At 40.6% G+C, this 27,704-nt stretch overlaps 1 protein-coding gene across 1 annotated transcript; it reads left to right on the plus strand.

Moving 5' to 3' along the window:
* Positions 1-974: 974 nt before the first annotated feature.
* Positions 975-27,465, plus strand: parvaa (parvin, alpha a). The gene is made up of 13 exons (XM_082540092.1): positions 975-1,313; positions 10,910-10,999; positions 11,265-11,335; positions 11,566-11,668; positions 13,515-13,655; positions 17,779-17,894; positions 20,200-20,258; positions 21,597-21,616; positions 21,699-21,760; positions 22,979-23,047; positions 23,338-23,439; positions 25,296-25,368; positions 26,627-27,465. The coding sequence occupies exons 1-13, from the start codon at positions 1,178-1,180 to the stop codon at positions 26,701-26,703; spliced, it is 1,119 nt and encodes a 372-aa protein (XP_082396218.1). The 5' UTR covers positions 975-1,177; the 3' UTR covers positions 26,704-27,465.
* Positions 27,466-27,704: the final 239 nt, after the last annotated feature.

Here is a 27,704-nt window from a genome sequence, read left to right on the forward strand (position 1 = left end):
GTTTTACAGACACATGACCACTAACCACATGATGTTAACTTGTCTGCCATTTTGAACATGTGACGATGTAGGATCAAGTGATTAAGGCCCCAGCCACACAGGCTTAGAGACTGGTCCCCAACCGGTCATGAGGGAAAAATTAGTATTCCCCTACCTGTTGTGAGTGGTTGCTGGAGCTTGATGGCAGTTGCTGGGAAAATAATTGCTAAAGCCCCAGTCACAGAGGCTTACAGACCCTCTGGCAGCCACTTGATATTATTAACAAAACATACTTGTGATTGGTGTGGGTGCTAGCATATTGCTGTGGTTGTGCTTTAAATGGAAATGTTCTACAAACACTGGCCGGCTACTCTCCAAGCTGTAGTGAAACTATAAAAAAGTGCAACACAAACAGTCTTGGAACACACTGGTTGCACTGCTGAGACCCAACTTTTATTTTCAAGGTCAACCACGTCCCCTCAATTGAAGTTTTCTTGTTAGCATTTAGTAAAAACTATGAGCAACGGTGGTTTTTGGTGCAGCAACCTCCAGGAACCACTGGTTGTACCCCATCCAGTATAGCGGACAACTCTTAAAGAAAGTGGACTTGACATCGCTAAGAAACTTTAATTGGAGGCTTGAACAAAAGAATAAAGTGAGTGGAATAAAAAGATTTAAAAAAAATAATTAATCAGACAAAAAGTTTAGAAAAAGGTCCTTATGGGGGGTGGGGGAGGGGGTCATATTTCAGGAGGGGCTGGTAACACCCCATGTCCACCCCTCTAGGTATGGCCCTGTTTGTTTATTATTGGGTAACTTTGAGAAGCTAGAAAAAACCCAAGTAAAAATTAAAGGGCTTTAATTATAACGAGGTCACTTTTAGGGTCCTTTGCATCTATTTCTGTTGCCTCCTATTTTCACCTCCTGCTGCTCCCAGGACAGCTCTAGACCGAGTTGGACCCTGTTCCCGCGGTCAGAAGCCTCCCGCCTGCTCCCAGCCCTCCTCCGCAGAGGAGGGGCCACGCACTCCAGCCAACCTCGGGAGAAAATGTCTGGAATTCCGTTTCCGCTTTAGGGAGTGGACAGCGATTTTCCCTTAGTTTTTTTTTTTTACTTTGACTTTCTAACAAACTTTGATTTCCACGTCAACTCGGACAGTTTTGAGTTAACTGTCCCGGATTTAGTTGTCGTTTCGGCCATGGCTTCTTCGCCTCAGAAGTCCCCTTCGTCTCCTAAGTCTCCGACGCCCAAATCTCCGTCTTCCAGAAAGAAAGATGACTCTTTCCTTGGGAAACTTGGTGGAACTTTGGTAAGAAGGAAAAAAGCCAAAGAAGGTAAACAGCTAACAAAGTTAACAGTCTAGCAACTCTTCTGCTCCTCTGAATGCACTGTTTTCTGAACTAAACCCTCTTACAGACACATTTTATAGTATGTGCACACAGCGTTGTACTCTATGAACAGCCTCCAAAAAAGTAAAAGTCACTACTACTACGCACTGAAGTTTCAGAGAGCCGACATATTTAGCACTTGGTTATGTTTAAGCTTAGAAGAAGTTCTTTAACTACAACGTGTGGTGTCCTGTGTGTGCTTTCATGGCCGCAGGCTGTGTGGTCTGTACCCATGTAAGGTATTGAATCCGCTACTACTGTAATAAGTGAGGAATGAGGCAAGAGGGAACACAGGCCCGCTAACCACTGTAGAGGCAGCACCCATCGTGCTTTCACAACAGCTTTTATTTTTTTAGTTTGACTTAGTTGGAAGGCAATAAGGAGACACATTGGGCGTTAAACTAGTTGTTAAAGGAGGTATACATGTACAGAGACAATTTATATGTGGATTAGTCTCTTTTTTTCCCCTTCCAGAGTGCTCCCACCGGGTCAACTAATTTAATTTAGGTAATAAAGAGTTCATGTGAGGTTGGTTTTATGGATCATGCTTTTAGCAGCTTAACATTTTGTGTTGCAGCTAAGAAACATTTCACTTTAACAACAGAGAAATTTACTTTGGATCAGACATACAGGCTGCAGTTATTTCAGCATAATTACAAGCTACATACAGATGCAGATCGGTAACAAATTGGGGCCACTTGTTCAAACTCATTGTAGTTTGTGGGTGACATACACTAAATTTGATCTCAGGTGGGCAAGAACAGTAAAAACAGTTAAATAGTAACAAAAAATTTTTTTTCCAAACTATTGGATTATTGTTATATGTAATCAAACGTCCACTTACAAAACTTTTGATTTGAACTATTGAGATGTGTTAACCTCTTAACATCCAGCAGGTCATTGGCCACCTGTCTGGTGTAAATTGGAATTTACAGCCTCACGTCTGTGTCCGCCTGGTCTTTGGGTATGCAGAGGAAAGGATGATTGTTATGTAACAAACACAGATGTGTTGGCATGCATTACTCATAAAGAAAACAGACACATAGCCCGTGGAAAGGACGCGGCAGCTGAGTTCGTCACAAAGAGGTAGAATCCTGAAAACACTTAAAAAAATAATATATCCCTTTCTTTTACTGAAGGGAAATATTAATATGTCCCAAAAACGTTCACATTTGATGAATCATTTGTTTACTAAATAGACGATAAACAGGCTGAGATGTGTTAATATAAAATACGGTCAGTTTCAACACTTCAGCTTAGTTTTTCCACATTCAGTTAGTCGACTGTCATTACAAAGAAACAGACCAGCAGAGCTGCTTGGCATAACCAGCTTACTTTGGAAACATCTGTAGTTCAGACCTCTGGCTTGGATGAAATTATTAACTGTTGTGTTACCACTCTCATGGGCTCATTATCAATGACTTGCAGCTTAAAGCTTCCTGGTGCTGAAAGTCCAAAAATGTCAGTTTTGTCCTCCGTTTTAAAAATTATATTCTGCATGTCCAGTGGACCCTTTGGCAACCTAGTTCATTCATTCATTCATTCATTCATTCTGGTCTGATATATTAGGCCAAGCTCTCCACTCTCCTTTCAGTATATTTCCAAAAACATGGAGAATTATTTCCAGGGAGGACTGAGTAATGCCTTACTACCATACAATATTAGCTTTATTTGTAAACCACTTTAAAAACGACCCACAAGGAACCAAAGTGCTGTACAGAAGACTAGATAAGAGACATAAGGACATAGTAGCTCAGAGAAGGAGGGTGAGGCAAGACCACTGAGGGCTTTATTAGCAAATAAATTCATTCTAAAAGGAATGGGCAGCCAATGGAGGGAGACGTGCTCATATTCACATGTGCCAATTAAAAGACCGGCAGTAGCATTTTGTACCATCTGGAGACGAGCGATGGAGGAACCACTAACGCCCATATAAAGTGCATTACATTACTCCAGCCGAGTGGTGACAACGGTGTGGATTACTGTGTCAAAGTGTTGCCTAGAAAGAATTGGCTTTTATTTTAGCCAGCTGCCCTGACGTCAAGCTAGAGGTCAGCGTCCACTTTGACCCCTAGCTTTGTGATAGTTGGCTTGATATACTGGGCCAAGGAATCCAGATCTATAGGGGTGGTGCGAGTGGTGCTGCCAAAAACCGCTTCTTCTAAAAACTGGAGAGCCATGCAAGCCCTTATGATGTCAGGACACTTTGCAAAAGTCTAACAGAGTGTGCGTCATTTGCTTGTTTTAATTTGCCTCAGTCTGTATTTATTTAAAGTGAACCTTTTTGTCATATATGCACTATTTCAGCTGTGGATGATCATATTAAACATGGGCAAAGTTCCAAATATTGAGTATGTACAAGGAATTCAAGCTTATTTATATGGTAAGGTCCAGGAACTCAGCTCTTGTTATTACACAGAAGCACCACCCTCCTGCTGGCCAAAGTTTTGTTTGTGAGGGGCTACAGATGAAAGTTGGCTTGAAGGAAGGAGAGGTAAAACAGCTTGTTTCGAACTGTGAATCCTTTAAAGATGCTCTAGTAGAATCCTACAATGGTTTAATAGATAGCAGAGCACGTCTGGTTTCAAAACACTAAGATCAGTCAGCTTGTGAGCGATGAATGATGTCTCGGTACCATCAGCATATCTCTGGAAACATTTGTCATAAAAGCTGGTGAAGACACTGATTATTTGGTTGACCAGCAGTTATCTGTAATGCACTCGGTCTTACTCGCTTTGCTCCACATGGTCAGAGGTCAGGATCAGGTACAGAATAGCAGCTGTGGAGCTCATAGCGATTCACTCGACTTCTCATGGACACCTCTGCCCGCTTCATCTTCCTCTGTAATAGTTCTTTAACCCCGCTCTATTTTAACTACCAGGAACGTGCTTTAAATAAATGTCTTCCAAAAGGCTTCTTTTAAATGCTCAATTCAGTTTATTACCATGCCGGCTTGCACTGGAAATACAACAGGCTCCACAGATGACATTCATTGTTGAAGGCCAGGTTTTATCATGGAATGAGAAAGGTCCCCTTCAGTCGGATGATTACTTTCTGTCAGTCAGGATACTGTTGCACAGCTGAGCCCCATTTTATGTTTGCTTTGCCCATAGGACATGCATGCAATCTCATTATATCAATACGGGCTCATGTCCCCTACACACACACAGACACACACACAGAGTATATATGCACAGAGCAGTGTGTAGGACGTCTGCAGTGTGTTCTATGATTTGATGGAAAACGTGGGCTGATCGCTCTCGTACTGATCAGTGAATAAATTTAGGTCCATGTGACATTTATGGCTGTCTCTGCATGTGCCGGGGAGAGAGAGGGGCCGCCGACTGGAACGGGAGTAATGACTGGATGAGAGGAAGAAAGGGAACAGGTTGGAGGGGATGTGAAGGAAGGGAAGGAGAGCTATGTGATGTGGACGAGGTGGTATGAAAAGAGAGGAGAAGGTCAGGAGGTTTCAGAGCATTAGCGAGGGCTCTGCAGAACTGTGTACACTGAGTATGGAGCAAATACAATACATGAATCAGGGGAGGTAATTTTATATCCTCTGTGAAAAATCAAACAATTTTAATATTTATCTTGGGGTCAGTCGGTGTATTAAAGCTATTAGAGAGCTCAGCCTGTGGAGAATGAGACGCAGGGGACAGAGCTGGTCCTGCTAGCCAGGAGAGGATGCTTGTGACTGGGGGACGGAGACAGACAGACATGGGCTGTGGAGCGTTATGCCCTCCAGGTAGGACATCAGCATGCAATCTTTCCCCCATATGTAGCACTGGACAGGAGGCATGCAGCTATTTATTGTGTTACCCTTATTTAACCAAGCGGATGGATACGCATCCTCATTTTATGACAGTGGACTGAGGAGGGGGTGGAGTGGAGTGATGACTCGGGATGCCTTTTAATCCCTTTCAGTGCGCTCGTAATGTCACTAAATGAAATCTGTTGTGCAAAAAGGGGTGAGCAAAATCTTGCTCGATGCAGAATCCCAGCAGGGGAGTGAATTAATGCCATATTCAGATGAATCTACCCGCCATACTTCCTCAGCACCTAGCCAGGGTTAAACAAAGTCGCTCTACCTTAAATAGCACAAGTGGTGGTTAACAGTAATATCACATTGTGCTAATTAGTATGGTGTCATTGTACCGCAGCTGTACCCCCACATGAGACACTGAAGTTTCAGCCGCTGAGGGTGGCTTTCACAGGTCTTCAGGTTATTTGTAAGTTACAAAATGTAGAGTAGACCACAGAAAGCAAAAATTATTCCCTTTTTCCATATGTGTCTTTGTTGAACTGTGATTGAAATAGAAGAATAGAGGAACTAGCCCCATTAGGGATGTTCCTGGCGACTAGTTTCTCAGTCGACTAAATAAGGAAAATAAAACTAGACTAACCGACTAATCTAAAACTAAGAATCACTCAGGTGTTAAGTTAAATTTAAGAACTGTTTAATAGGAAATGTCAAAAACAAGTAATAAAGATAATTGAAACCATTAATCACATTCTTCAATAATGAATCATGCCACTTAAATGTGCAGCGCCTCGTATCCTGCGTTATCCACGTTACACGTTATACTCCAAACAGGCAACAAAGAAGAAAAACACTTAAAACAACCTGATGTTAAATATTATATGAAGACCTGTTACTACAAAAGATGTTCACGTATTACTAAAATATTACAAAAAGAAATAATAACATATGAAAAACGAATAAACTGGGCCTACTCCTGGTAGGAGGTCGTTGGAACGCCTTATTCAGAAGGCAGACCGAACTCCTCACACTATTGCTAAGCGAGAGCCCATCTGCCTTTTGGAGAAAGCTAATTTCTGTTGCTTGTATCCGCGATCTCATTCTAATAGTGTTAGCAAAAAGACGAGGCCTAGATTAACAGATTTTTAATGTTTCTCAACAACAATGCGCCACCTGGTGGCAGAAGGCTGCGTAATGTTTAGGACACAATCATTTACTGGCATTGAGCGTTAGTTAAAATGTTAAATGATTAGATTAAACGACTAGTAAATTTGGTACCAACCAGTGATGACAGCGATGATTAGTAGCCTAGTGGCACATGTTACTAACCCAGTATACACTTTTGTTTTGCAAAAAAAATAATAATAATAATGTGAGAGAAACCTGGTTTGAAGGTGGGTTTGATAACCTGATTCAAAACGTGGTCATCTCTTCTAATTATCTAATTATCTAATTCTAATAAATATGTAGAACCCAAAGGCATGAGACAAGTTTTTTGGTACTGGTATCTGTTGGTATTCTTAGCAATACTGACCAATAGCGTTTGAGCAGGCTTTCAATGTATAAAGGTAAGGAGCCCATGTAAAGAGCAAAAGAGATCTTGCATTTGTGAGTCCCAAAGGCATTGCTTGTCGTAGGACTGGGCAGTAGGGCTGCACGATATTAGGAAAACCTGCGATGTGCGAAAACTGTGATCAATACTGCGATAACGATATGACTTGCGATAAAATAAATAGCAAAACAACCCCCAAAAATGAATACATAATTTCCGTTTTACTGCAACAGTTTTATTTAATGAAAGCTGCTGTATTAGCAGTGTAACAACAAAGTGCACTTTAACATTGAAACATTGCCCCCATAAAAAGATTTCTGAGGCTTGAATTCTGAAAGACATCCTTCCCGGTCTCTAGAATTAGTTTTAAATAAACATAATTATACTGCAAATTATCTCAATGCAGTTGTTCATCATTTTACCACTCACCAAGTACTTATGATGCAAGTCAAAACTGGAGAGGAAACTTTACTGTAGTGCTTGCGTAGTTTTCAGCTTGGCTCAGTTCAAACGTGACGGTCTTGCGGCATGTTTCGTACATTTGTGGAATGGCGACATGGGAAAAGTAGTTTCATGAGGGGATCTCCGGTCCACTTTATGTATCAGACTGGTGAAGCCCTCTCTGCTAACTGTATTTATAGGCATCATGTCTTTGTCAAAAAATGTGTAATGGCCTCTGTTATTTCTTTGTAGCGCTTCGACGTTTTCTCATAAGTTGTTCCACTTGAAAAACTCTGATACAGAGACAGCTGTTGGACTGCTGTGCTCTTTGTCTTAACATTAGCAACCTTTGTTTGGCTAGCCCTATCTTTCTGAAACTCTTCAAACAGTTCTCTGTGGTTGTATTGAAGATGATGGTGGAGATTAGTCGTGTTTCCTCTGGTGGTTGCCACGAGTGTTCGGCAAGTTTTGCAGAGTACCTGTGTTTGGAGAACGTCGTCTTTATCAAATCCAAAGTACCTCCAAACAAGCGAGGTACTATTTATTTATTTATTTATTTATTTATTTTTAGGCACGAGTTCATAGTCAGTAGCGTTCTCGTCATGCGTCTCGCTCTCAGGCTTTACAACTGTGACTCGTTGCTGCAGCGTTGTTCGCTCCCCACCTGCGTAGGAAGCGGGCCTCTAATCCATTTGATTGGTTAATGCCGTGAAGGGCTCTATTCGACTGGTCAAATGTGTAAAGGGGTTTCTTTGATTGGTAAATTCTTTAAAGCACGTGTGTAAACATTTTAAGGTACCCAATTATCGCAGTTTACGTCGTCTTTTGCGATGGGCCCATCGCGCAGGCTGATATCGTGATGACAATAAATTTTCGATTTATTGTGCAGACCTACTGGGCAGTATGACCAAAAATTGTAATATCGCACTTTTATGATAACTTAAAATAAATTTGAATGAGTGTCTCTTTGTATAGGTTTACAGTGAAACATTGTTCTTCCTGGAGGATTGAAAATATAAATAAGAATAACTGCCATCATAAAAAAGAAATAAAAATCACGCAAACAAAACACTAAACAATCAACTTACTCAGGCCAATAATGGGTGGGTGCTTTAGCTGTTCCCTGGTGTAGCTGTACATCTGGGAATGACGTTCCTCTTTGTTAGCTTTTTTAAAATTAAGGCCATATTTGTAAACAATGATTAGGACATGGTACAGGAAGTACTTGCCCGGATATCCGCCGGCTATACCAAGAGCCCGGAAATATTGGCCTTTCTCCACAGAGACTTAGCGAGCAGAGTAGCTGATGGGTTTTCCAGATTACAATCAGACCTAATTGGCCTGATGACCATTCGACTTTCTGCGTCTTTGTCAGCAGATCTGCAGTGGGCAGAAAAATACAAGAAAGCACGCATACCTTGTGAGTGTACTCTTGCTGTGTACTTCAGGTTACAAAGGTTTAAATGATTTTAAATGATTCTGGCTGAGATAAAGGGCTAAAAAGCCTCTCTCATAGTCTTACCACTGCATACATACGGGGTTGTCTGATAGATCTTGTGTATACATGCAACAGCATGCCCCCCTCAGCAATGCAGCTATTTGTTATCTATTAAAACAGGCCGGTGTATGCCTGCTATAACTTCATGTTAAATCATTGTAGATGAGCAAACTGAGAACATTTTTCAGTTTGGGGGTATTTTCTTTTGTGTTACCTTGTAAATCAAGCAGCAGATATTAGCTGGACTGCATTCAAATTAAGTAACTTCAAGCTTACTTATAGGTTATCCCATCCCGAGTCTCTAGGACTGGAAAAAAGTTCACCAGCCTTGGTGACTAGCTCGTTGTCACCTGTTTTCCAACCACTTTTATCTACAAAATACAGTTGCAAAGGTTGCAAAAAGAGTCTGTGGGTAACATTGATGTGTTTATGGGATCAGTCGTTTGTTTGGGGTCATACTGAAAAGAAAATTGGGGTCATTTTGACTTCTGGTCATTATAAGATTCAAGATATGCTCGCTGGCAAACGACTTGTCAATCTTGAATACTTTCTTGAGGGGAATTAGGTGGAGGGTATTACCACTTGCATCACTGACTGTACCTTCTCATTGAAGCTTGACGTTTTTCCACAACACGTTGTCCCAGGGGAAACAAAAGTGGGTAAATTGGTGGTAATTTACGGATTGAAAAGGGTGAGGTGTGTGTTGCTCTGTAGGAATATTCTCATACACCTCTGTGTGATGTGATGTCTGCTCATGGAGACACAGTGTACATCCAGGCACTTGTGGATGGTGTTGATTAAGAGGATGTTTTTCCAGTGAAGGCAGAGTAATGCACGGGATGTTCACTCCACTGCGTGCACACACACACACACATACAGATCAGCAGCGATCAAACCTCCTCAGGTATCTGACATGCTGTGAAGGAGGGCATGCTGGGCTGCTTTAAAGCCCACTGAGAAGCAGGAAGCAGCACTGCTCTGTGTTTGGTTGACGTCAAGTGGCTCCCAACACTTATTCGTGGAATCGGGGGGACGTCCGAACTACTGCTGAACACCTCAAATGATTATAATTCTGGTCTTTGTCTTAGCTGGTGTGCCTTGCATGTAGAGTTATCAGATTGATTGGCATTTCAAAGATGTGTCACACAGCTTTTTACTGTTTATTTTTTGAAGTAAAGCTGGTTTCATTTCTTCTCCTGGTGCTTTTGATAACACTGGCCAACAAGCCAGTGCTGCTGGGATTCTTTCACCTCTAATAAATTTCACTTGGTGACTATTTTCGTCTAGCACGTCCTGGTTTTTTTAGTTATGGTGTTCCAAGTATTGGACAGCTAGTGTGACTGGACAGAAAAGAGGTCACGTTAAGCATTTAAGAAAAAAGTGGAGCTAAAATTAAGGAAGGCGTTGATGCTTGACGATGGGTTCAAAGGAAAACTGAAGCCAACTACATCAGCAGCATTCGTGCAGGTTGTCAACAGTTTTGTTTTGGGGGTTTTTTGGGTTGGGATAACTTTCTGAAAGTGTATCAGAGTGTTACTGAAGATGCAGTTTTTGTATCCTCATGTATTGTATTCCCACTAAATCTGGATGACAGCAATGAGCATAGGGCAAGATTTCATCAAGGTATAAAAGTGAAAAACTGATATCAAAGAAAATTGAATCCGAGCACGATGAGTAAATGTTTTTGGTTCAGAACAAGCACAAAATCAGGTGCCTCAAAGATTTTTGAGCACACTGGGCTTGCTTTATTTTGAGCTAAATTGACAGACCTACACATCTTTTGCATGTCTCTGATATTGCGTTCTGGCCTGTTTTTAGAATGACATTAAAACACTTTTGGTGGGCAAGAGTTGAAATTCCAGACATTTTGTTGATACATTGATATTCAAAAGTGTCAAAATGTCAGTGATTAGAAACAAAAACTTTTTTTTTTGTAGACCAGTGTGTATGTGTCTGCCTATCTGTGTCCGTGTATGTCTGTTCATGGCAGAAATGGTTAATGAAAATGATTTTTCTATTACTAAATAATTATTTGTTAAAATGAGAGTGCTCAGCTGCTTGTGAAAGTCTGAAGCACTTCTGAATTATTGGTTATTCTTCTACAATTGGCTAACATTTAAAAACCCACAAAATTTCACTCTTCTCATAGTTTAGATGTTTATTGACACATGAGATGTAAATACATGTTTTTTAAAGAACAGGCTAACAAAAATTCAGCATGTCTTATATCTTGATTGTTTATGTGATTGTTTTACTCTGATGGTGTGATTGTAACTTATTTGTTCTAGTGTCTGAGCTTCAGGAGGAGGGGATAAATGCCATCAACCTTCCTCTCAGCCCTTCACACTATGAGCTGGACCCTGAGGACACCATGCTCGGTAATCAGCTTAAATCACTCAATGTGCTGAATGTCACTTGTATTTGTTTCTTTAATCGTGTTATATTTGTTGTAATTTCTGCTGCCCTCTCGGCTGGGCCTCCTGGAAAAGAGATTTTTCCAACTCGTACCTGGATAAATGAAGGATATAATCGTATTTTTAGCTAACCCAAAGCATTTTGGGATCTACAGTTTGAGATACTTTAATGCTCCATTGCTTTGTACTGTTGTTTGGTTTATTTTGCCAACTTTTTCTCATCCAACAGAGGAGAACGAGGTGCGCACCATGGTGGACCCAAACTCCAAGAATGACCGCAAACTGCAGGAGCTCATGAAGGTTTTTCTTTTTGACCTGCCATTTAAGAATTTCTATATTGCTACATCTCCTAACAACTTAGACTAAGGGCCCGAGTAAAGCTTTGAAAATAATTTCTACGTTTTATTTGTTTTTTGTGTTTCTTTAAAGGATATATTGAGGTATATTTAAAGGTAGCTGAGCTGTATCATAAAAAAATATAACATTGTAAGCCCCCAATGAAGCACCTGTTTCTTCTTCTGCCTGCGTAGGTGTTGATCGACTGGATAAATGACGTTCTGGTGGGCGAGAGGATCATTGTTAAAGATCTGGCTGAGGATCTGTATGATGGTCAAGTTCTGCAGAAGCTGTTTGGTAACTTAACCTTCGCACATTGTTGTGGTTTGACAAAGAGTTTGCAGATGGGAGTTTGCAGATGAGAGCAGGAAGCAGGTGGGAAAAGAACCTTGAGAGGTGGAGGTATGAACTAGAGAGCTGAAGAATGAAAGTCATTAGAAACAAGAAAGAATACATGTGTGTGAATAACAGGGAGACAGGTGAAAGGTGAACATGCAGGGAGTAAAGGTAGTGTAGGTCACTCAACCATTCAAAACAGAGGACGGTGCTCAAGAGAGGTGAAGAAGAGAGTGCAGGGAGGGTGGAGCTGGTGGAGATTTGTGACAGAAGGATGGTGACGAGATTGAAGGGGAAGGTTTACATGATGGTTGTGACTAGGGCAGGGCAATATGGTCAAAAATATTTATCACGATATACATTTGAAAATTTGCGATAACGATATAACTGACACGAGACAAAATACTGTACAACTCCACAGCTTTATTAGTGCAAAAATCCTCCACCAAATATCCACTTACGAGGACATTATTCTGCCACTGTTTGAAACAAATGTCCTCTTATGTGGATCTCATTTTTCTCAAAAACAAAAATTAGATAGAAAAAAAATCTGGTTTTTACATTCTTTAGGTCCCAATCAACCCAAATAACAAAGAAAAATTAAAAATGCATGTCACGAAAGAGTTCGGGTCTTAGGAGGTTAAACAAGCAGCTGTTTTTTTTTATGTGCATTAAAGTTATATAGAAATATAAAAGTGCAAATGCAAATTCCTTGCTGGCAGTTTAACCAAAAGGCATTTCCAGTGGAAACTGGCCGACATATCCTCAGCATAACCATGTATAATATCCACAAAACTTAAAAAGAGGTTATACACACAATACGGTAATATTATGTTGAAGCACAGCACGTATCACTCCGCCAGGCTCCTGCCTACGATAGCCGTAATGCTCCTCCGATAATCCATCAAGCGGTGCGGCTTCGTAGCTTACGAAAGTCGCACTGAAACATTTGACAGATTTTCGAGCGCCGTGTACATAAAATCGTTTCGAGGTCAGTAAACACAACCAGAATTCATACATAAGGCACACGGGAATAAGGGGCACTGTCGATTTTCAGAAAATCAAAGGCTGATTTTAAGTGTGCCGTATTTTCTGAAAAACACGGTAATAACGACGGCCCACTAGCATGCTCTACCGCTAGCATGTGCTTTGGTGTGTATCTGATGGACAAAAGCTAAACCAGTTCCACACCACTCAAGTTGCAGCATTTTTACAAACCAATCCTGGTTCATCTGTTTCATTCAACGATCCGTTTTCGCCCTACTCATTCTCCGTCGCCGCCATGTTTTTTCAGCCATGTGCGTATGAAAACAAAGGCACTGCGGATGCCATATTCTATTGCGATATTTCATTATCATTGCCTGACATTATACCGGTGTTACTGTGAACGGTATGATATGGCCCAGCCCTAGTTGTGACTCCTCCTGTGATGTGTGGTTTGGAGATGGTGCCTCTAAGAAAAGGACAGGAGGCCAAACTGGAGGTGGCAGAGATGAAGATCCTTAGATTTCCACTGGGAATGACCAGAATGGACAAGATTAGTACATCAGAGGGGCAGCTCAGGTTGAGCGGTTTGAAGACAGCAGTCAAGGGTGACATGCGCAGAGGAGGGGATGGGATATACTGGACAAAGGATGTTGTAGACGATGCTGCCAGTCAGGAGAAAAGAAAAGATTCTTGGATATAATGAAGATAACATGCTAGGGATAGAGTAAGATGGTGGCAGATGGTCGATCTGATAAGTAGTAGATTAGTAGTTGATAGCTGAAATTCTGAGTTTAAAATTTACTGTAAATTCTTCTTTTAGAAAAGCTTGAAGGCGAGAAACTGAACGTGGCAGAGGTGACCCAATCAGAGATCGCCCAGAAACAGAAGCTGCAGACGGTTTTAGAGCGGATCAACGAGTCTCTCAAACTCTCCACCAGAAACATCCGCTGGAATGTTGACTGTAAGAAAGTTTCATTATTTCTTTATTAATTCCTACAGTAATGTCGTCTCGCCAAAGGCAGCTTTTGGTTTTGGTCTTGTTGTCGTGCACTTTCAGTTATTTAGCCTTGAGAATGCAGCGCAAACACTACAGTGAGATGCGCTGCATTTTGTATTTGTGCTGTGTGAAGTCCTTGCACCGCTATCTCCATGTATTAGTTTAATTTGATGAAATTGAAATTTCTTTTAAGACGGTGAGCCATCTGTCCTCCAGTCATTTGAACGACTGTTGTGAAACACAATATGCTGTTATGTAACACTTGCGATGATATGACAGGACCTAATGAATCCCTGTGGGGAAAATGATGTTTGCATCTACAAGAGGAAAACAGTCGAAGGATAGATGGCAAAAAATAAATAAAATTAAAAAAACTAAATATTTTCACACACAGCAGATACAGCATAGTAGAAATCTTTCACTCATATTCATCATCTAGTGACCCAACACTAACAAAAATAGATTGTGGCTCTTTTCTGCTTTTTCTTATCTTCTGTCATGTATATACCATTATAATAGTGAATGCTCATATCAAACAAAGTTTTAATGAGGTGAAGTGGACACCGGAGTTTGTGAATGTGATAACTTGAGAATGAGGCGACTCGACAGTTTTAAATTGATAGCATAGCTGCAATTGCTAGGAGGCTGAGGGGTAGCACTGGTCGCTGCCAGTACTTTTTTGTTTTCGATTGCAGCAACATGTCTAAAAAAACAACTAAACTAAACAGACTAAACAGGAAATCGACTGCCGTGCTTGGTATCAGCGCTAATTTAGTTCCGCATCAGTGTCCCGAGGCCGTCTTTTTCAGGAAAAGTGTTGCAAGTTTCAGCAGACAATGATAAACGGCATACTGCGTCTATTCCAATAGCATGAGTTTGCTGTAGAAGAGTCTGGCTGCAAAACATATGAAACGTAAAATATGACGAAAGATTCCCAGGATTGTCGAGTGATAGAATTTTATATCAGACAACAATGGGACAGCATTTCTCTCCCAAAAGTCCCAGGACTTGTGTCCTCCTCAGTTCATGGACATTTACAGACTGTTGTTAAAAGAAGAGGAAAAGACGTGTTACTGCCAACAAATCCAAAATGACGTGTTTCTTCAGAAGAAAGTCGAATTAAAGGGAGGTCGGCTAAAGCAGCTTGTTTCAGTTAGAGGCTGAATTGACGGGCTGCAACACGACCCAATATCAGATAAATAAGGCTTATATTGAACTGTGACATACAAAGTTACTCTACTAGAATCTAATATTACGCAATTTATTTATTTATTTTTTTAAAGAACAACCACACTGGTTTACACAGATTTTTTTACTATGCTATACTGCACTGTAATGTACTATATACTGTGTTATTTCACAGTATATTGTTATTTTCTGCATCACCAAACAAATGCATGCACAATACAGTTACAGTGCATCGACAGTTTGCACTCGATCCAGGGGTTTTATTTGCAGTTTAGAACAAGCTGCAAATAAAAGAACCAGCGAAAACACGCCGCTTCCATCTTCTAGCTTTGAACTGAAACTGTAACATAACCGGCTATCAACCAGGTCATGTGTTCAGGATAAGTTTGGGCTTTAACATCGACACAAATTGTTAATCTGGCTTTGTAGTACACCCCTCTGGTTGTTGTGTTTGTGACTTTCCAAACACGAGTTGCAGAGTCCTCTGTGTTGGATAAACTATGTCAAATCAGCACGTATAGCAGGAGAAAGGTGTTTCTCCTGTCTCTTCTTTACTTTTAAATTTTCATCATCAAGTATAAATGCTGGGGTTGATAGATAAGCAGATAACTAATACTGACCCATCGATCAGCCACTACCACGCATTGTCTCCACTGACAAGGTGGAGTGGTGGTTTTGTTATTCTGTGAATTATTATTTATTTATACAGAAAAACTGTATAAATCTGGCGCTTGTCATGACCCTCATTGTTTCCTTCCTGTGTGGAAAACGGTATTTGAAGGATTTGTGTCTGAATGTACTCATCTGTCCATTGGATTAATATGCTTCCTGCTGAGATGTAACCGTGTAGCCGCGCATGTTAAGAGAGCTCTCCATCTGTCCTTTGATGGCACTCTTTGATCTGACAGAGTGAGTAACAATAATTACTGTTGAGCTCCCTGCACACTGCCTTTTTACTTTCGTCATTAGCTGCAGCATATAGTACTGGAAGTTGGACGTTGACAATGAAGTGTGAATGAGCCCAGAAATAATGCCATCAACAGTCTGTTCATCAGCTAACTTCACACACGAGTGCAACAAAGAATACTTACAGATTTTTAAGGTACTTGGCAGATTGTGTTTTCCCCAAGCAGCAAGGAGAACTTGCACGGTGAGGCTCCCTAGTACTGAGATCAGACTTGGTGTTTTGAAACTAGATGTGGATCTGACTGTGAAGCTGAGGACACCGCAGGCTCATTGGCTAACAGCTAGTTGTTCGAACATGAGCATACCCTGAGTAAAACTTCTTTCTGATCCTAATAATGACAATAATTTACTGAATGAGGTTCATTTCGTATGTTCTGAAACGAGAGATTGAGCCCATAAAATGATCAGGAATAGGATTACTGAGAGCTGTGTCTTTTGCAACCAATGGAGTCGCCAATGGAGTACTTTCTAGTCTTTAGATGAACTGTGTACATTGATTGGTCCACCACAGGACGCACAGAGTCCAGGCTTTCCAGTATGCTACAAAGGAACTATAACAAATTGTAACAAGACTAAAAGAAAAATGTGAGACTGCAGCAGTAAAAATGTTTCAGGCTCTTGGGTTACCCAGTGAGTACTTAAGTACCCAGAAACCTCCGAAAGCAGTTATGTGGTATAAAATACAAAAGAAAGATTAAAAAAATGATGTAATAACACACAGAGAAAATCTTTAGGATAACGAACACAACTGATTTTGTTATGTTCTTTTAAAACTGAAAAATCAGGCTTTCCTAAATGCGCCTCTTGTAGAAACTGTGTCCTTGAAAAGATATTAAGTACGAGATGTCTTCAAATATGCTAAAGAGCACAGTTAATAGCACAGAATGTAATTGATTTGGCTGTCCTTTTATTTGAGGAGCTTTCTTTTAATCAATTTTGTTTGTGCCTGCTTTCATCTCACATCCAGAGGCCGTAGAAAACCCTTCCTGATGCTGCCTATTTAGGTCCTCATGCAGCAGGGATCTAAGGTTTTATGAATGCTTTTAGCTTCCTCTCTTATTTGCCAATACCATTTGGAACAACCAAAGGCTTGCTTTAGACAGTTAATTGATCCTGATTGATTGATGTATCCAAAGGTAAATCTTTGTTTGGATGGCTAACTGCACATCTCTTGAGTGTTTCTGACTGATCACTGCAGCCATTCTCACTCTGTTTTTCTGTGCTTTCTCCCTCCTCACTGAAGCTCGTATTTTGTAGCTTTTATAATATCGCTTCAAGGCAACTTTTGGCATCTTGTGTTTGTATGTACACGACCTTGCCACGTAAAACTTTTCATTCTAAATTCCTTGAACGATATTAAAAAAAAAAACCATTGAAAATATGTGCCTTGTTATTTGGCATCCCAATGCTTTGAGTGAGGTATTCACATTTAAAAAATACAAAGGCTAAAGATTGGGGAAAGAAATGGTGTAGAAAGAGCTGTGTGTCGGTGACATTAGTTGAAGAATGACGACATTATGTGACATTTGAAATTGTTGACTAAATCGGTAGCGCACAACACAAATACAAAACTCTTTTGTACTGTAAATACTAATACTTAACTCTATCAAATGCCACAAAAATAGAAGATATGACAGAGAAAGTTTGTAATAGAAATATAAAGGTGCTAATTCTGGTTCACATTTTTTTACGTGAGTGCTTGCTTCCAGGGCCACCACAGTATGATCTGTGGGATGATTTTTGATATATTTAACATTTAAATAATAATAATGTACCTATAATGATGTAAATAAAACACTAATTGTTCTCATTTTATGCTACAGCTTACAGACTTACCTCACCGTTATCAGAAACCCCCGTGTGAAGCAAAATCCTGATCTCACAGATCTGCTAGTTATTGTTTCTGACTATTATTTCTGTTTTCTTACATTAGCGGTTCATGCTAAGAGCATAGTTGCCATCTTGCACCTGCTGGTGGCGCTGTCACAACACTTCAGAGCACCGATCAGATTGCCGGATCACGTCTCGATTCAAGTAGTCGTCGTCCAGGTTGGTGAACGTTCTTTTTTTTTTAATCTGCTGCTTATAAAAAAATCAGGCATGTTCTCCTTAATTCGGCACGAGCACCAGGTTTTACTGAGCAGTATTTGTGTATTATTTTAAACACTGGATAAGTCTGAATGCATGCAGCATACGGCCACATTAACAAGACACAGCGTATTGTGTCTCTCCTGCATGTTTACGAGCGAGTTAGCACTTTAAAATACGTGATTGTGTTTTCTGGGCTTTGTTCTGCACACACATCAACGAGGTTCAGACCTCGATGATGTTCAGACGAGGTCTGAACATCAATTTTTTTTTCTCCACCATTAATTGTCAGGGACACACAAAAGTCTCAGCACCGTTAATGTTTACTGAGTTTAGCTGTAAAATTTGACATCTAGTAAAGATTGAAATGTCTGTAGAAGACAATTTTTCAATAAAGGCTTTACCACAATGAAGATGGAGTCAGTGACAGGATAGATTGATGTAGAAATTAGGTTGTTGATGTTACGCTCCCTAAATCTATGGCTCAAAGGAACCCAACATGTGAGATGCTGCTGCCATTCATCAAGCTTTTAATAACAGGAACATAGTTACTCACAAAAGGACAGAAAGAAACAAAAGAACACGGGCGCTAGAACAAACAAAAGAGGAAGAAGACCATGAACCAGCCACATAATGGGCCGTCACATTCCAGCTTCTCCCTCAACCTAGTCCAGAAAAACTAAAATAAAAATAAGCAACACTGCCAGTAACTCCCACTCAGCCTGTACTTAATATACAAAGCTATAGCAGCAATAAATGAATAAAGCTGGTGCTTATGGAGATCAGGTAGGAGGAGAGAAGGACGAAGACCCGATCACATGCCCCGCCTCCTTTGGGTTTATATTCCTGGACTAATCCTTTCCACAACCAATCAACACTTGGAATAAATCATTAGAAAGAAGGAGAGATGGCATCTTATAGGGCTGTGCGATATGACCAAAATCTCATATCCTGATATAAAACATATATCGTCCCGATAACGATATAAATCACATTTAACATTTCCTGTAAATTCTGTGACTCTTGGGTAGCTGAAGTGTTTCCAGCTGCGTGTCGTGTATCTGGAGTCGAGTGTTTTAACTGATGCATGAAACTATACATTTTTAGACATAGGTTGTAACGGCCGCCGTTTTCTTTGTGAGTATTTATTACACAGCGCGCTGCGGGGAAAAGCCTGTTCTGTTTGAGTCTAAGGTTTGTTTGTTTTTTTTAGCACCTGGCGGCTCTTTTTTGCTTCTCATTTGTAAATACTCTGCACACTTTTTCACGTGATTCAGTTTATTTTGAAAAGTCTCAACAGGATCTTGAGCTTTATTGTGAAAGGTTTATGTGGAAAATAAACAAGCGGGCACGCGATGGTTTTACTGTCGTTGTTGCTAACGACAACACATAAACACAGGCGCTTGTCTGTCCGTAGTGTGGTTATATTAAATATAAGAGAACTTTAAGAAATTAATATAGCCACTATGGTGACCATCAAAACAATGAAAAAATATCGCCGTAAATAGTTTATTTTGCGACACCACGAAACAAACGGTAGCGTAAAATGAAACGATAGACGTTTTTATATCGTCATCCGATATATATCGTTATATCGAACTATATAAACTCCACAAACATTGACTGACTTCCTGAGGTAACAGTTGCTGTCAGCATTTTCTCGTATATTAAAAACCTGCTGCATCAGACAGCCTGCACGATGGAGACATTTACATACGTGACTCTACAGTGGTTTTTATAGATTATTTAGTTTAAATTATCCCCAGCATTGAGGTAGCATTAGTTAGCATAATATCTGTCAATCAGTCAGTCAGTGAAACTAGCTTGCATAGCGCCTTTCATGTACACAGATGACTGACAAGCAGATTATAAGACGGAGCACAAAGTAATAAAAGAAAAAGTAACAAATAACCAATTTCGAATCAATTAAAAAGACAAAACAAAGGAAAGTAATTAAAATAAAATTAACCCTGAGGCACATCCACTGAAATTTGAGAACAATTAAAAATAAAAATAGATTAATTGGATTAAGAAACAATAAAAAAAGGTACATCATAAGATGTATATTGTAATCCTTGTGGTTTTTACATTAGGCTGACAAGTGAATGATTCCTGGTTCGATCCCAGCAGGAGACGCATATCAGTCAAACATGTAGGGCTACCTGCTGTGGTGTCACTTTGTGAACGGCTCAAAATAGGTTCTACTTGTATCAAGCTAAACAATGTATTGCACGTGAACTTACTATCCTCCCTTTATCTTTTCCAGAAAAGAGAGGGCATCCTTCAATCAAGGCAAATTCAAGAGGAAATCACAGGCAACACAGAGTAAGTACGCTCCACTGTGTGACTCAGTTTTTACACCTCACAACACATGTGCTGCACTCAGCCTGACACATGTTAGTGCTGGTGATAAAAAGGAACCAGCTCGATATGATTCTTTGCATTAAAACATTATCCACATTAATAAAAAGGAGCACACTGCCCGACTAAAGACCTCGACAGAAATCCTTTCCCGTGTCTATTTTTGGTCGATTGTCATAGTCTAGCCAGGTTAGTAACCATGGATATACTGGATGTCCGAATATAATTACAAAGAAGTAAACAAGACTGCGAATGGATGAATTTGTGTATCTTTGTCACACCGGTCCCAATGATAACAGCACTGTAGACCCAAAAACCAGAATCTGAGTAGCCTCCTGTGTTTTATGAGGGCTTTCAGAAGAAATATTGTGCACTGGTGAGCAGGCAACCATTGTATCTGAACAAGAGATGTGATGGCACCCTTAGCCGAAGAATTAGACTATTTAAATCGCACACATACACTCTGTCACACACACACTGTTTGTCTCCCTGCGAGGCTGTCCTGCAGCCTGACAGCAGCAACGAGGGTGATAACGGCAGGCCAACACACACATTTTGTCATGGTAGATGGAGGCTGCTAATAAAACACACGCACTCACACATGCACTGAGGCTTACACACACTCACATGGTCACAGTGGATATACAGTTATTACCACACCACCAGGACCATTGCCCAGACCTGCTTGCCTTTGCCATCACAGATTACACCATAAACGTGTGTGGGAGTGCTTCTGTGTGTGTGTGTGTGTGTGTGTGTGTGTGTGTGTGTGTGTGTGTGTGTGTGTGTGCCATTTCTTGCTGGTCTGCCCGCTGCGATATCTCTTCCTCCGGGACACTCGTGCTGCACTTGCTCCCTACCCTCCAAAACCACCTGACCCTTTCCAACAACAGCAACGTCCTCCAAAGTGCTAACATTGTAATAACAGACAAGAGGCCCTCCATTCCCATAGAAAACCTGAACATCTTCATTCGTTGTATTAATTCCCTGCATTGTTGTCCTATTGAGATTACTGTATTGTGCTGCAGTATGTGCTCAGTGTGACCATGCCACTGATGATACCCAGGTTATTTGAATACCCAAAGTATACATGTGCCTATTGTTAATCAAATTATGAGACCGCAGCTACATTATTGTGTTGTTATGTCTGTGACATAATCCTTTTGCATTCCTCTGCGATTGAACTGGAAGCGTTTGTGTTTTGTTTTGTTTTTTCCCTCTTGTGTGGTGTAAATATTGCAAAATTGATGATGTAAAAATCAGTTTACCTGACACATTTTGTTTCCCTTTTTTCTTTCTCAGGGCCTTCTCTGGCAGACATGGTAGGTTTTCTTGAAAGAAGTGACTTATGTAACACTTTTTTCCCCAGATTTATTCACGGTGATCTATTTTTATTCTCCACAGAGCGTGATGCTTTCGACACCCTGTTTGACCACGCTCCTGATAAGCTGAGTGTTGTGAAGAAGGTACTGAGACTCTGCAGTAGCATTGTACTATGTGGGACTATGGAAGACTGAATTTTTACAAAAAAATCTAAATACAGTACTGTGCAAGTCTCGAGCCACCCCTTTACTTTTTCTGTTTTCCTGGCAAAATGGTGAAAAGGGCAGTCATTTATTTAAACATGCAAAACATAGATAGAAACACGGTAGATGAGGCAAAAACTGAGTCTGGGGAGATACGAGCTTGAAAGTGACTGCCTTTATTCTTCAACACAGTCTTAACTCTCTCAGGAAGCTTTCTAGAAATTTCTTGAGGTAGTCTTCATAGTTCTCAAGGCTTCATGAAGGACATTCGAAGCTCCTCTTTGGATGTCGGTGTCCTTTTGTTACATTCTATGTTAAGGTGATCCCACACTGCCTCTGGGCAGGCCAATCCATGATTATGTGCTTTTCTATCCAGGTAGTTTTGTTTGTTTTAACTGCATTGACAGTGTGTTTCTGACCATTGTCATGCTGAACGATGAAGATGTTGCCAATCAGATGCTTTCCAGATGGTATTGCATGGTGGTTAAGAATCTGACTGTACTTTTCTGTGTTCAAATCTGATCAGATGTGAACACCGCTGGTTGAAATGCAGCTGCAAACCGTGACACAACCATCCAGGTCATCGTGGTCAAAGGAGCTTGGAAAGAAAGGCGTCTGGACTTCTTTAAGTTGCTAGAAGACGTTTCACCTCTCATCCGAGAAGCTTCTTCAGCTCTAAGGTCAAATGGCGGAGAGTCCCAGATTTAAACCCAGTGGGAGTATCCCCCCAAAGAGGGACAAAAGGACCCCCTGATAGTCCTCTAATCACATGAGCCAAGGTGTGAAAACGGGTGTGGGTCCCAATCAGCCAGGGTTTCGGGTGAGCTCATTGTGAAATGGACTCTCCGACATTTGACCTTAGAACTGAAGAAGCTTCTCGGATGAGAGGTGAAACGTCTTCTAGCAACTTCAAGAAGTCCAGACGCTTTTGCTCCTTTGACAACAAATTCTATAGTAATATCTAAAGCTATCTTTTGCTCAGACGCTGTAAAATTAGGAAGCTTGAGGATATTTTAGTGTCAGTTGTGAAAACCTTGCGTATTGTTGCCGGTCCGTCTGGAACACCCTGCAGGGTCTTGTTGTTTCTTTGGACTATTTCCTCTTCATCTTTGAAGCACTTTTTTTGTGTGTCTGACACCTTCCTTTGTCTCTTCTCAGACACTGATCACATTTGTGAACAAACACCTGAACAAGCTCAACCTGGAGGTGTCTGAACTGGACACGCAGGTACGTCACACACCTAAATACACACAGAAACGATGTGATCGGTTTTCAGGTTGACAGATGATATTTTCAACGACAACTGTTACCCCGTTTGGATGATTAAAAGCTGTCACGCTGACACACACGCAGGCTCACTGTTTAATGATATTTGTAGGTTTTAATAGCCATTTGATGATGTCACATCTCTTTTGTTAAGTCTGTAAACACCGTGCTCAATGTCACATGTCTATAAACCAGTTCGACTCGTTTGAACAATTCTCTTACACGCCCCCGCTATTGTGCTGCTGTTTCAGTTTGCAGATGGTGTTTATCTGGTGCTGCTGATGGGGCTGCTGGAAGGATACTTTGTGCCGCTCTACAACTTTTTTCTCACACCAGAGAATTTTGACCAAAAGGTAAACAGAGGTTAAAGAAATGTCTCACCAAAAACACGGTACCTCAATATGATCACTATTTTCCAAGGACTTTACCTTTGTAGCTATAAGGCAGAGAGGTACGGGGCTTAAGCGTCAGACTAGAAGAGGTATGCATGGTTGATGCCCCCTGTAGTGCAGTGTCTAGAGATGTGCGTGCATATCTGTATGGGGTCAGTTCACACTTATTTTGTATTTGTTGCTGAATAAAAAGGCTGTCGTGACATTTGATGAGTCGTTCACCCGTAAAACAGCACAGACGTCACAGAATACACAAATGCAGCACTGTTAGCTTGTTTTTGAAGCAGGATAGTAAACTTGTTGTTGTGAGCTCCGCCGTCTAATATTTTTCTTTCAGAGATCTGTGAGAAACATGGCCGACACCAATCTTTAGTCCTGACCTATAGTTTAGGGAACACGCCTAAATCGATACTCCATTTCTGAGGAGCCTCACATACTTGGAGCCAAGACTCTCTCCTCTCAATAGCTTGATAAATGCCATCCGTTTTCCCCGGAGCCCATTCACTGCAGAGCCATCTCTCCTCTCCATTGGCCTCTGTAGTACTACGGTATTCTGAGCAGGCAATCTGCGGAGACACCACAGTAGCCTTTTGTTTGGGTTTTGGCCAGCTGCCCTTGCCAAGCTGCGAAGCAAAATGGGCATCGGGTGCTTCAATGTACACAACTGCTCATTCGCGCACACACACACACACAGACATTCCTGGCCCGGAAGAACAGGCACCAGCCCCACAGCATCTGTAATCTCCTATTGCACAGGGAAACACTGGAGTGGCTTAGGGGCTCAGCTCTTACTCGGGGTGTGTGTGTGTGTGTGTGTGTGTGTGTGTGTGTGTGTGTGTGTGTGTGTGTGTGTGTGTGTGTAGGCCCCAGAGGCCTGTGGGCGATACACCAGGGGTGGGCTGTGCAAAGTAGCACGAGGCATCAAGAAAGCACTCCTGCTTCTGCTCAGTGGATCTCTACTCCAGGCTCTTCCTTTCTTTTTTCTATTAGATGGGCTAAGGTCACGCTTTTCACACAATAAGCCCTTGTTGGGCAAAGCTTTTAGTACTTCACAGCAGGGAGAGCATACACCGACAGACACAATGTGCGGGGAATGGAAAACCTCTTTCAACCTCTTCCCTGTGATTGGATTCCCATTTTTTGAGTCAGACTGGCTGAGAAGTCTTTCCTCAACAGGAGAGCACATCTGCTCGTCTAAATGCACTATATGTGAAAAATCTTAACCGCCTTTAAGCAGTTTACCTGGACACAAGTCCGGTCCTACCCACATTAATATCAGCTCAGCTTCCCGGCGTCATAATTATCAGTTTTCTGGAGAAATCCCATGTCTCCACTTTGCACTGGCATACATTGCTCGGTAAATGTACAAAGGCAGCGTAAAGATGAGCTGAAGGACTTTAAAGCCGCCATTAAAGATTCTTTTGTTTCCTTTGGGGCACCTAGAAGAGTTAATAAGAACAAAATCATAGTAAACAAACAGGAAAGAAATCCAAGCAGCTATTTGAAATATATCGTTATACTTTGTTACTCATTCACCTTTGATAGCATGAAGAATGTGACTGTATCGCTTTCCCAGCATTAGGAGGGTTTTTTTGAGTGACACTGGTGTAATGTATCCACTGATAAATGAGGGAGCAGATTGTTTGTGCAGCTGCTGAAGGCTCATGATCTTACAGAACAGAGCCGTGCTGTGTTTGCCGCGTCGGCCCACAGAGGATGTTCCCTTATCAACGAGGACCTGTGTGCAGTTTGTACGATTTGTGTTTCTGCGTGTATGCGACGTGTTTCCTTCAGCAGCCTCCTCACTCTGTCTGCAGGTTCACAATGTGTCCTTCTCCTTTGAGCTGATGCAGGATGGAGGTTTGGAGAGACCAAAGCCCCGACCTGAGGGTAGGATGTTCATTCAACATATTTGTGCTTTTGAACCTTTGCTTCTTTATACACTGCTGTATGTGGTGACACACCAGGGTCCACTAGTTTTTGTTCACTTTTTAGCTGCAGTAATCAATCATCTTTTATTAGCCAAGGATCAGATTGCTTATAATGACATACAAGCAGATAAAGATCCCTCCAGCTTAGAGTTGGGGTTACAAACCTTTGCCATGTTCCTTTGGCTTTGACCAAAATAAATAAATAAATATGAACAAGTCTTATTTTAATTTTAATTATTTAAATTGTATTTATTATGTCTTTATAATTCTTTACATTACTGAGTGTACAATGTGTAAACAAGTACATCATATCCTAAACCCGCTGCTAAATTTTTAAAATATTTTCTACAATATTTTATCATTTGTAAAGCTACTAAACTGCTATTTTTAAATTTATTTTTCAAGTAGGCCACTTTTCATTCGTTTGCACAAACCCATGACTCAAAATATCATTTACAGCTCTAAGTAGCTCCAAACATGCTAATCGATATTTTTTCCTCCACTTGACATTTGTTATGCTTTTTTATTTTGGATGACAACGGTTTATAAAAAAAGTATAAACAGTTGTCATTCATTTTTAGGTCCTATCATTTGTTTAGTACAACAAAAACACAGAATTATCATAATGAGAATACAAAGTAAAGTACCCAAAAAAATCATAAAAGCAGAAAAAGATGGTGATGGCAAGAAGGTAATAATGTTGAGACTTTTTTGAGATTAAATGTCTCGAGCTTAACTTGATCTTTTTGTCACTGAGCTTAAACCCAACGTGCACGTATGATACTTGTTTGAGATGTGGTTGTTTGGCAGGGGAGTCGCTAAAACACAGCCAAGTTAGTTCGAGCATCCCTCATAAAGGATTGTATGTGCCTCGTCTATAATCGCATATGAATCACAATAACTGAACCATACTTTCAGACCAGAATGATGAAAATCATCATCATGTCATCCAGGTATCTGTTGCTGCCCATGTGCAAAGTAGTGACTTATAAGTTTGTGGTGCCACAACATCTCCAACTGTGCCAGTGGCTTAAGCTCACTTAAACCATCATCCGTAGTGCTGCTTTTCCTTCTAATTACGCTGCTGCTGTGCAGAAAAAGGGACAGTCATACACCTCGACTGAAATCCAGCCACACTACTGCTGACTGCTTTTAAAAGGTTGAACCCTTGTTGAATATATGTACCCATGTGTAACTCTCCTTCCTTTGTCCTTCAGATATTGTGAACTGTGACCTCAAATCAACACTGCGCGTCCTCTATAACCTCTTCTCCAGGTACAGAAACGTAGACTGAGCGTGACGTGCATCAGCAGGGAACACTATATAACATGGACCACGTTCTGAAGCTTAATACCTTTTTCCTTGTATTGCTATGAAAAACTATTTTTAACTCAGTGCATGCTTCACATTTTGCTTGTTGGATAGTAAATCAAACACAAGTCTGTCTTGTTTATTTTTGAAATTTCTGACTCTACAATATGAATTGAACATTGAACTAAATAACAGCCGTTGTTGGTGTTTGACTACGACACAGAGGTAATCCTGTGAGGCGGATTTGTACGTTTTTAATTCAGAAAATAAAATGTTTAATTGTATTTATTGTACATTTTGATACACTACTTGGTTTTCCAGTTTTTTCTTTTGTTATTTCATTCATATTGCTTTTTATGAAATGTGGAAAGTGCCTTTATTTAAACATGCGAACACTGTCAGCTCTTAATACGTTGATACTGTGCTAACCAGCTACGCAGTGGTCTTAATGCTCCAGATTTCCTTTCAAAACATTTTGACCAAAGCTCTGTTTTGCTCAGCAGCTGCTCGCTTTACTGTATTTTATATTGTTAAATTTATCTTAGTATAAATTGCATATGCATTAATCACACTTTTTATAAGTTTTCACATCTTTCTATAAGACCAGTTAAATTTGACTGAATATATTAAATGTATGTTGTATTCTACTTTCAAGCCAATGTCACATCTGTGCAGACACGCTCTCTATAATGCATCTGTTTATGTTTTTAGTGCATTAAATTCAATAAATACTTCAATCCCTAAATGCAATGGCGTTTTTTTATGTCCCTCAAAGGAAGCAAAAGGAAAGCTTTTCCAACAAAACAAAAATTGGGGTCAGATTGGTTCCAATTTTGTCCGCACAGAAAGACAAGTGAACCTCCACAACAATTTTCTTTCCTCTAAATTGAGATGGACTGTTAGAAAAGCTGTGTAAAAGCTTTCTGAATTGCGGCTGACCCCAACATAGACTGAAACAGATAGGACAGTTACTGAATGGATGAA

The sequence above is a fragment of the Aulonocara stuartgranti genome (assembly GCF_965226115.1).
Source record: "Aulonocara stuartgranti genome assembly, chromosome: 7".
Lineage (NCBI taxonomy): Eukaryota > Metazoa > Chordata > Actinopteri > Cichliformes > Cichlidae > Aulonocara > Aulonocara stuartgranti.

What these genes read in the sequence shown, in the direction of transcription:
- parvaa (XM_082540092.1), top strand. Translation starts at nt 1,178, where the DNA reads ATGGCTTCTTCGCCTCAGAAGTCCCCTTCGTCTCCTAAGTCTCCGACG. An exon ending in AGTTCTGCAGAAGCTGTTTG is followed by an intron (nt 11,669 to 13,514) that starts GTAACTTAACCT and finishes TTCTTCTTTTAG; the next exon opens with AAAAGCTTGAAGGCGAGAAA. An exon ending in TTCAAGTAGTCGTCGTCCAG is followed by an intron (nt 17,895 to 20,199) that starts GTTGGTGAACGT and finishes TATCTTTTCCAG; the next exon opens with AAAAGAGAGGGCATCCTTCA.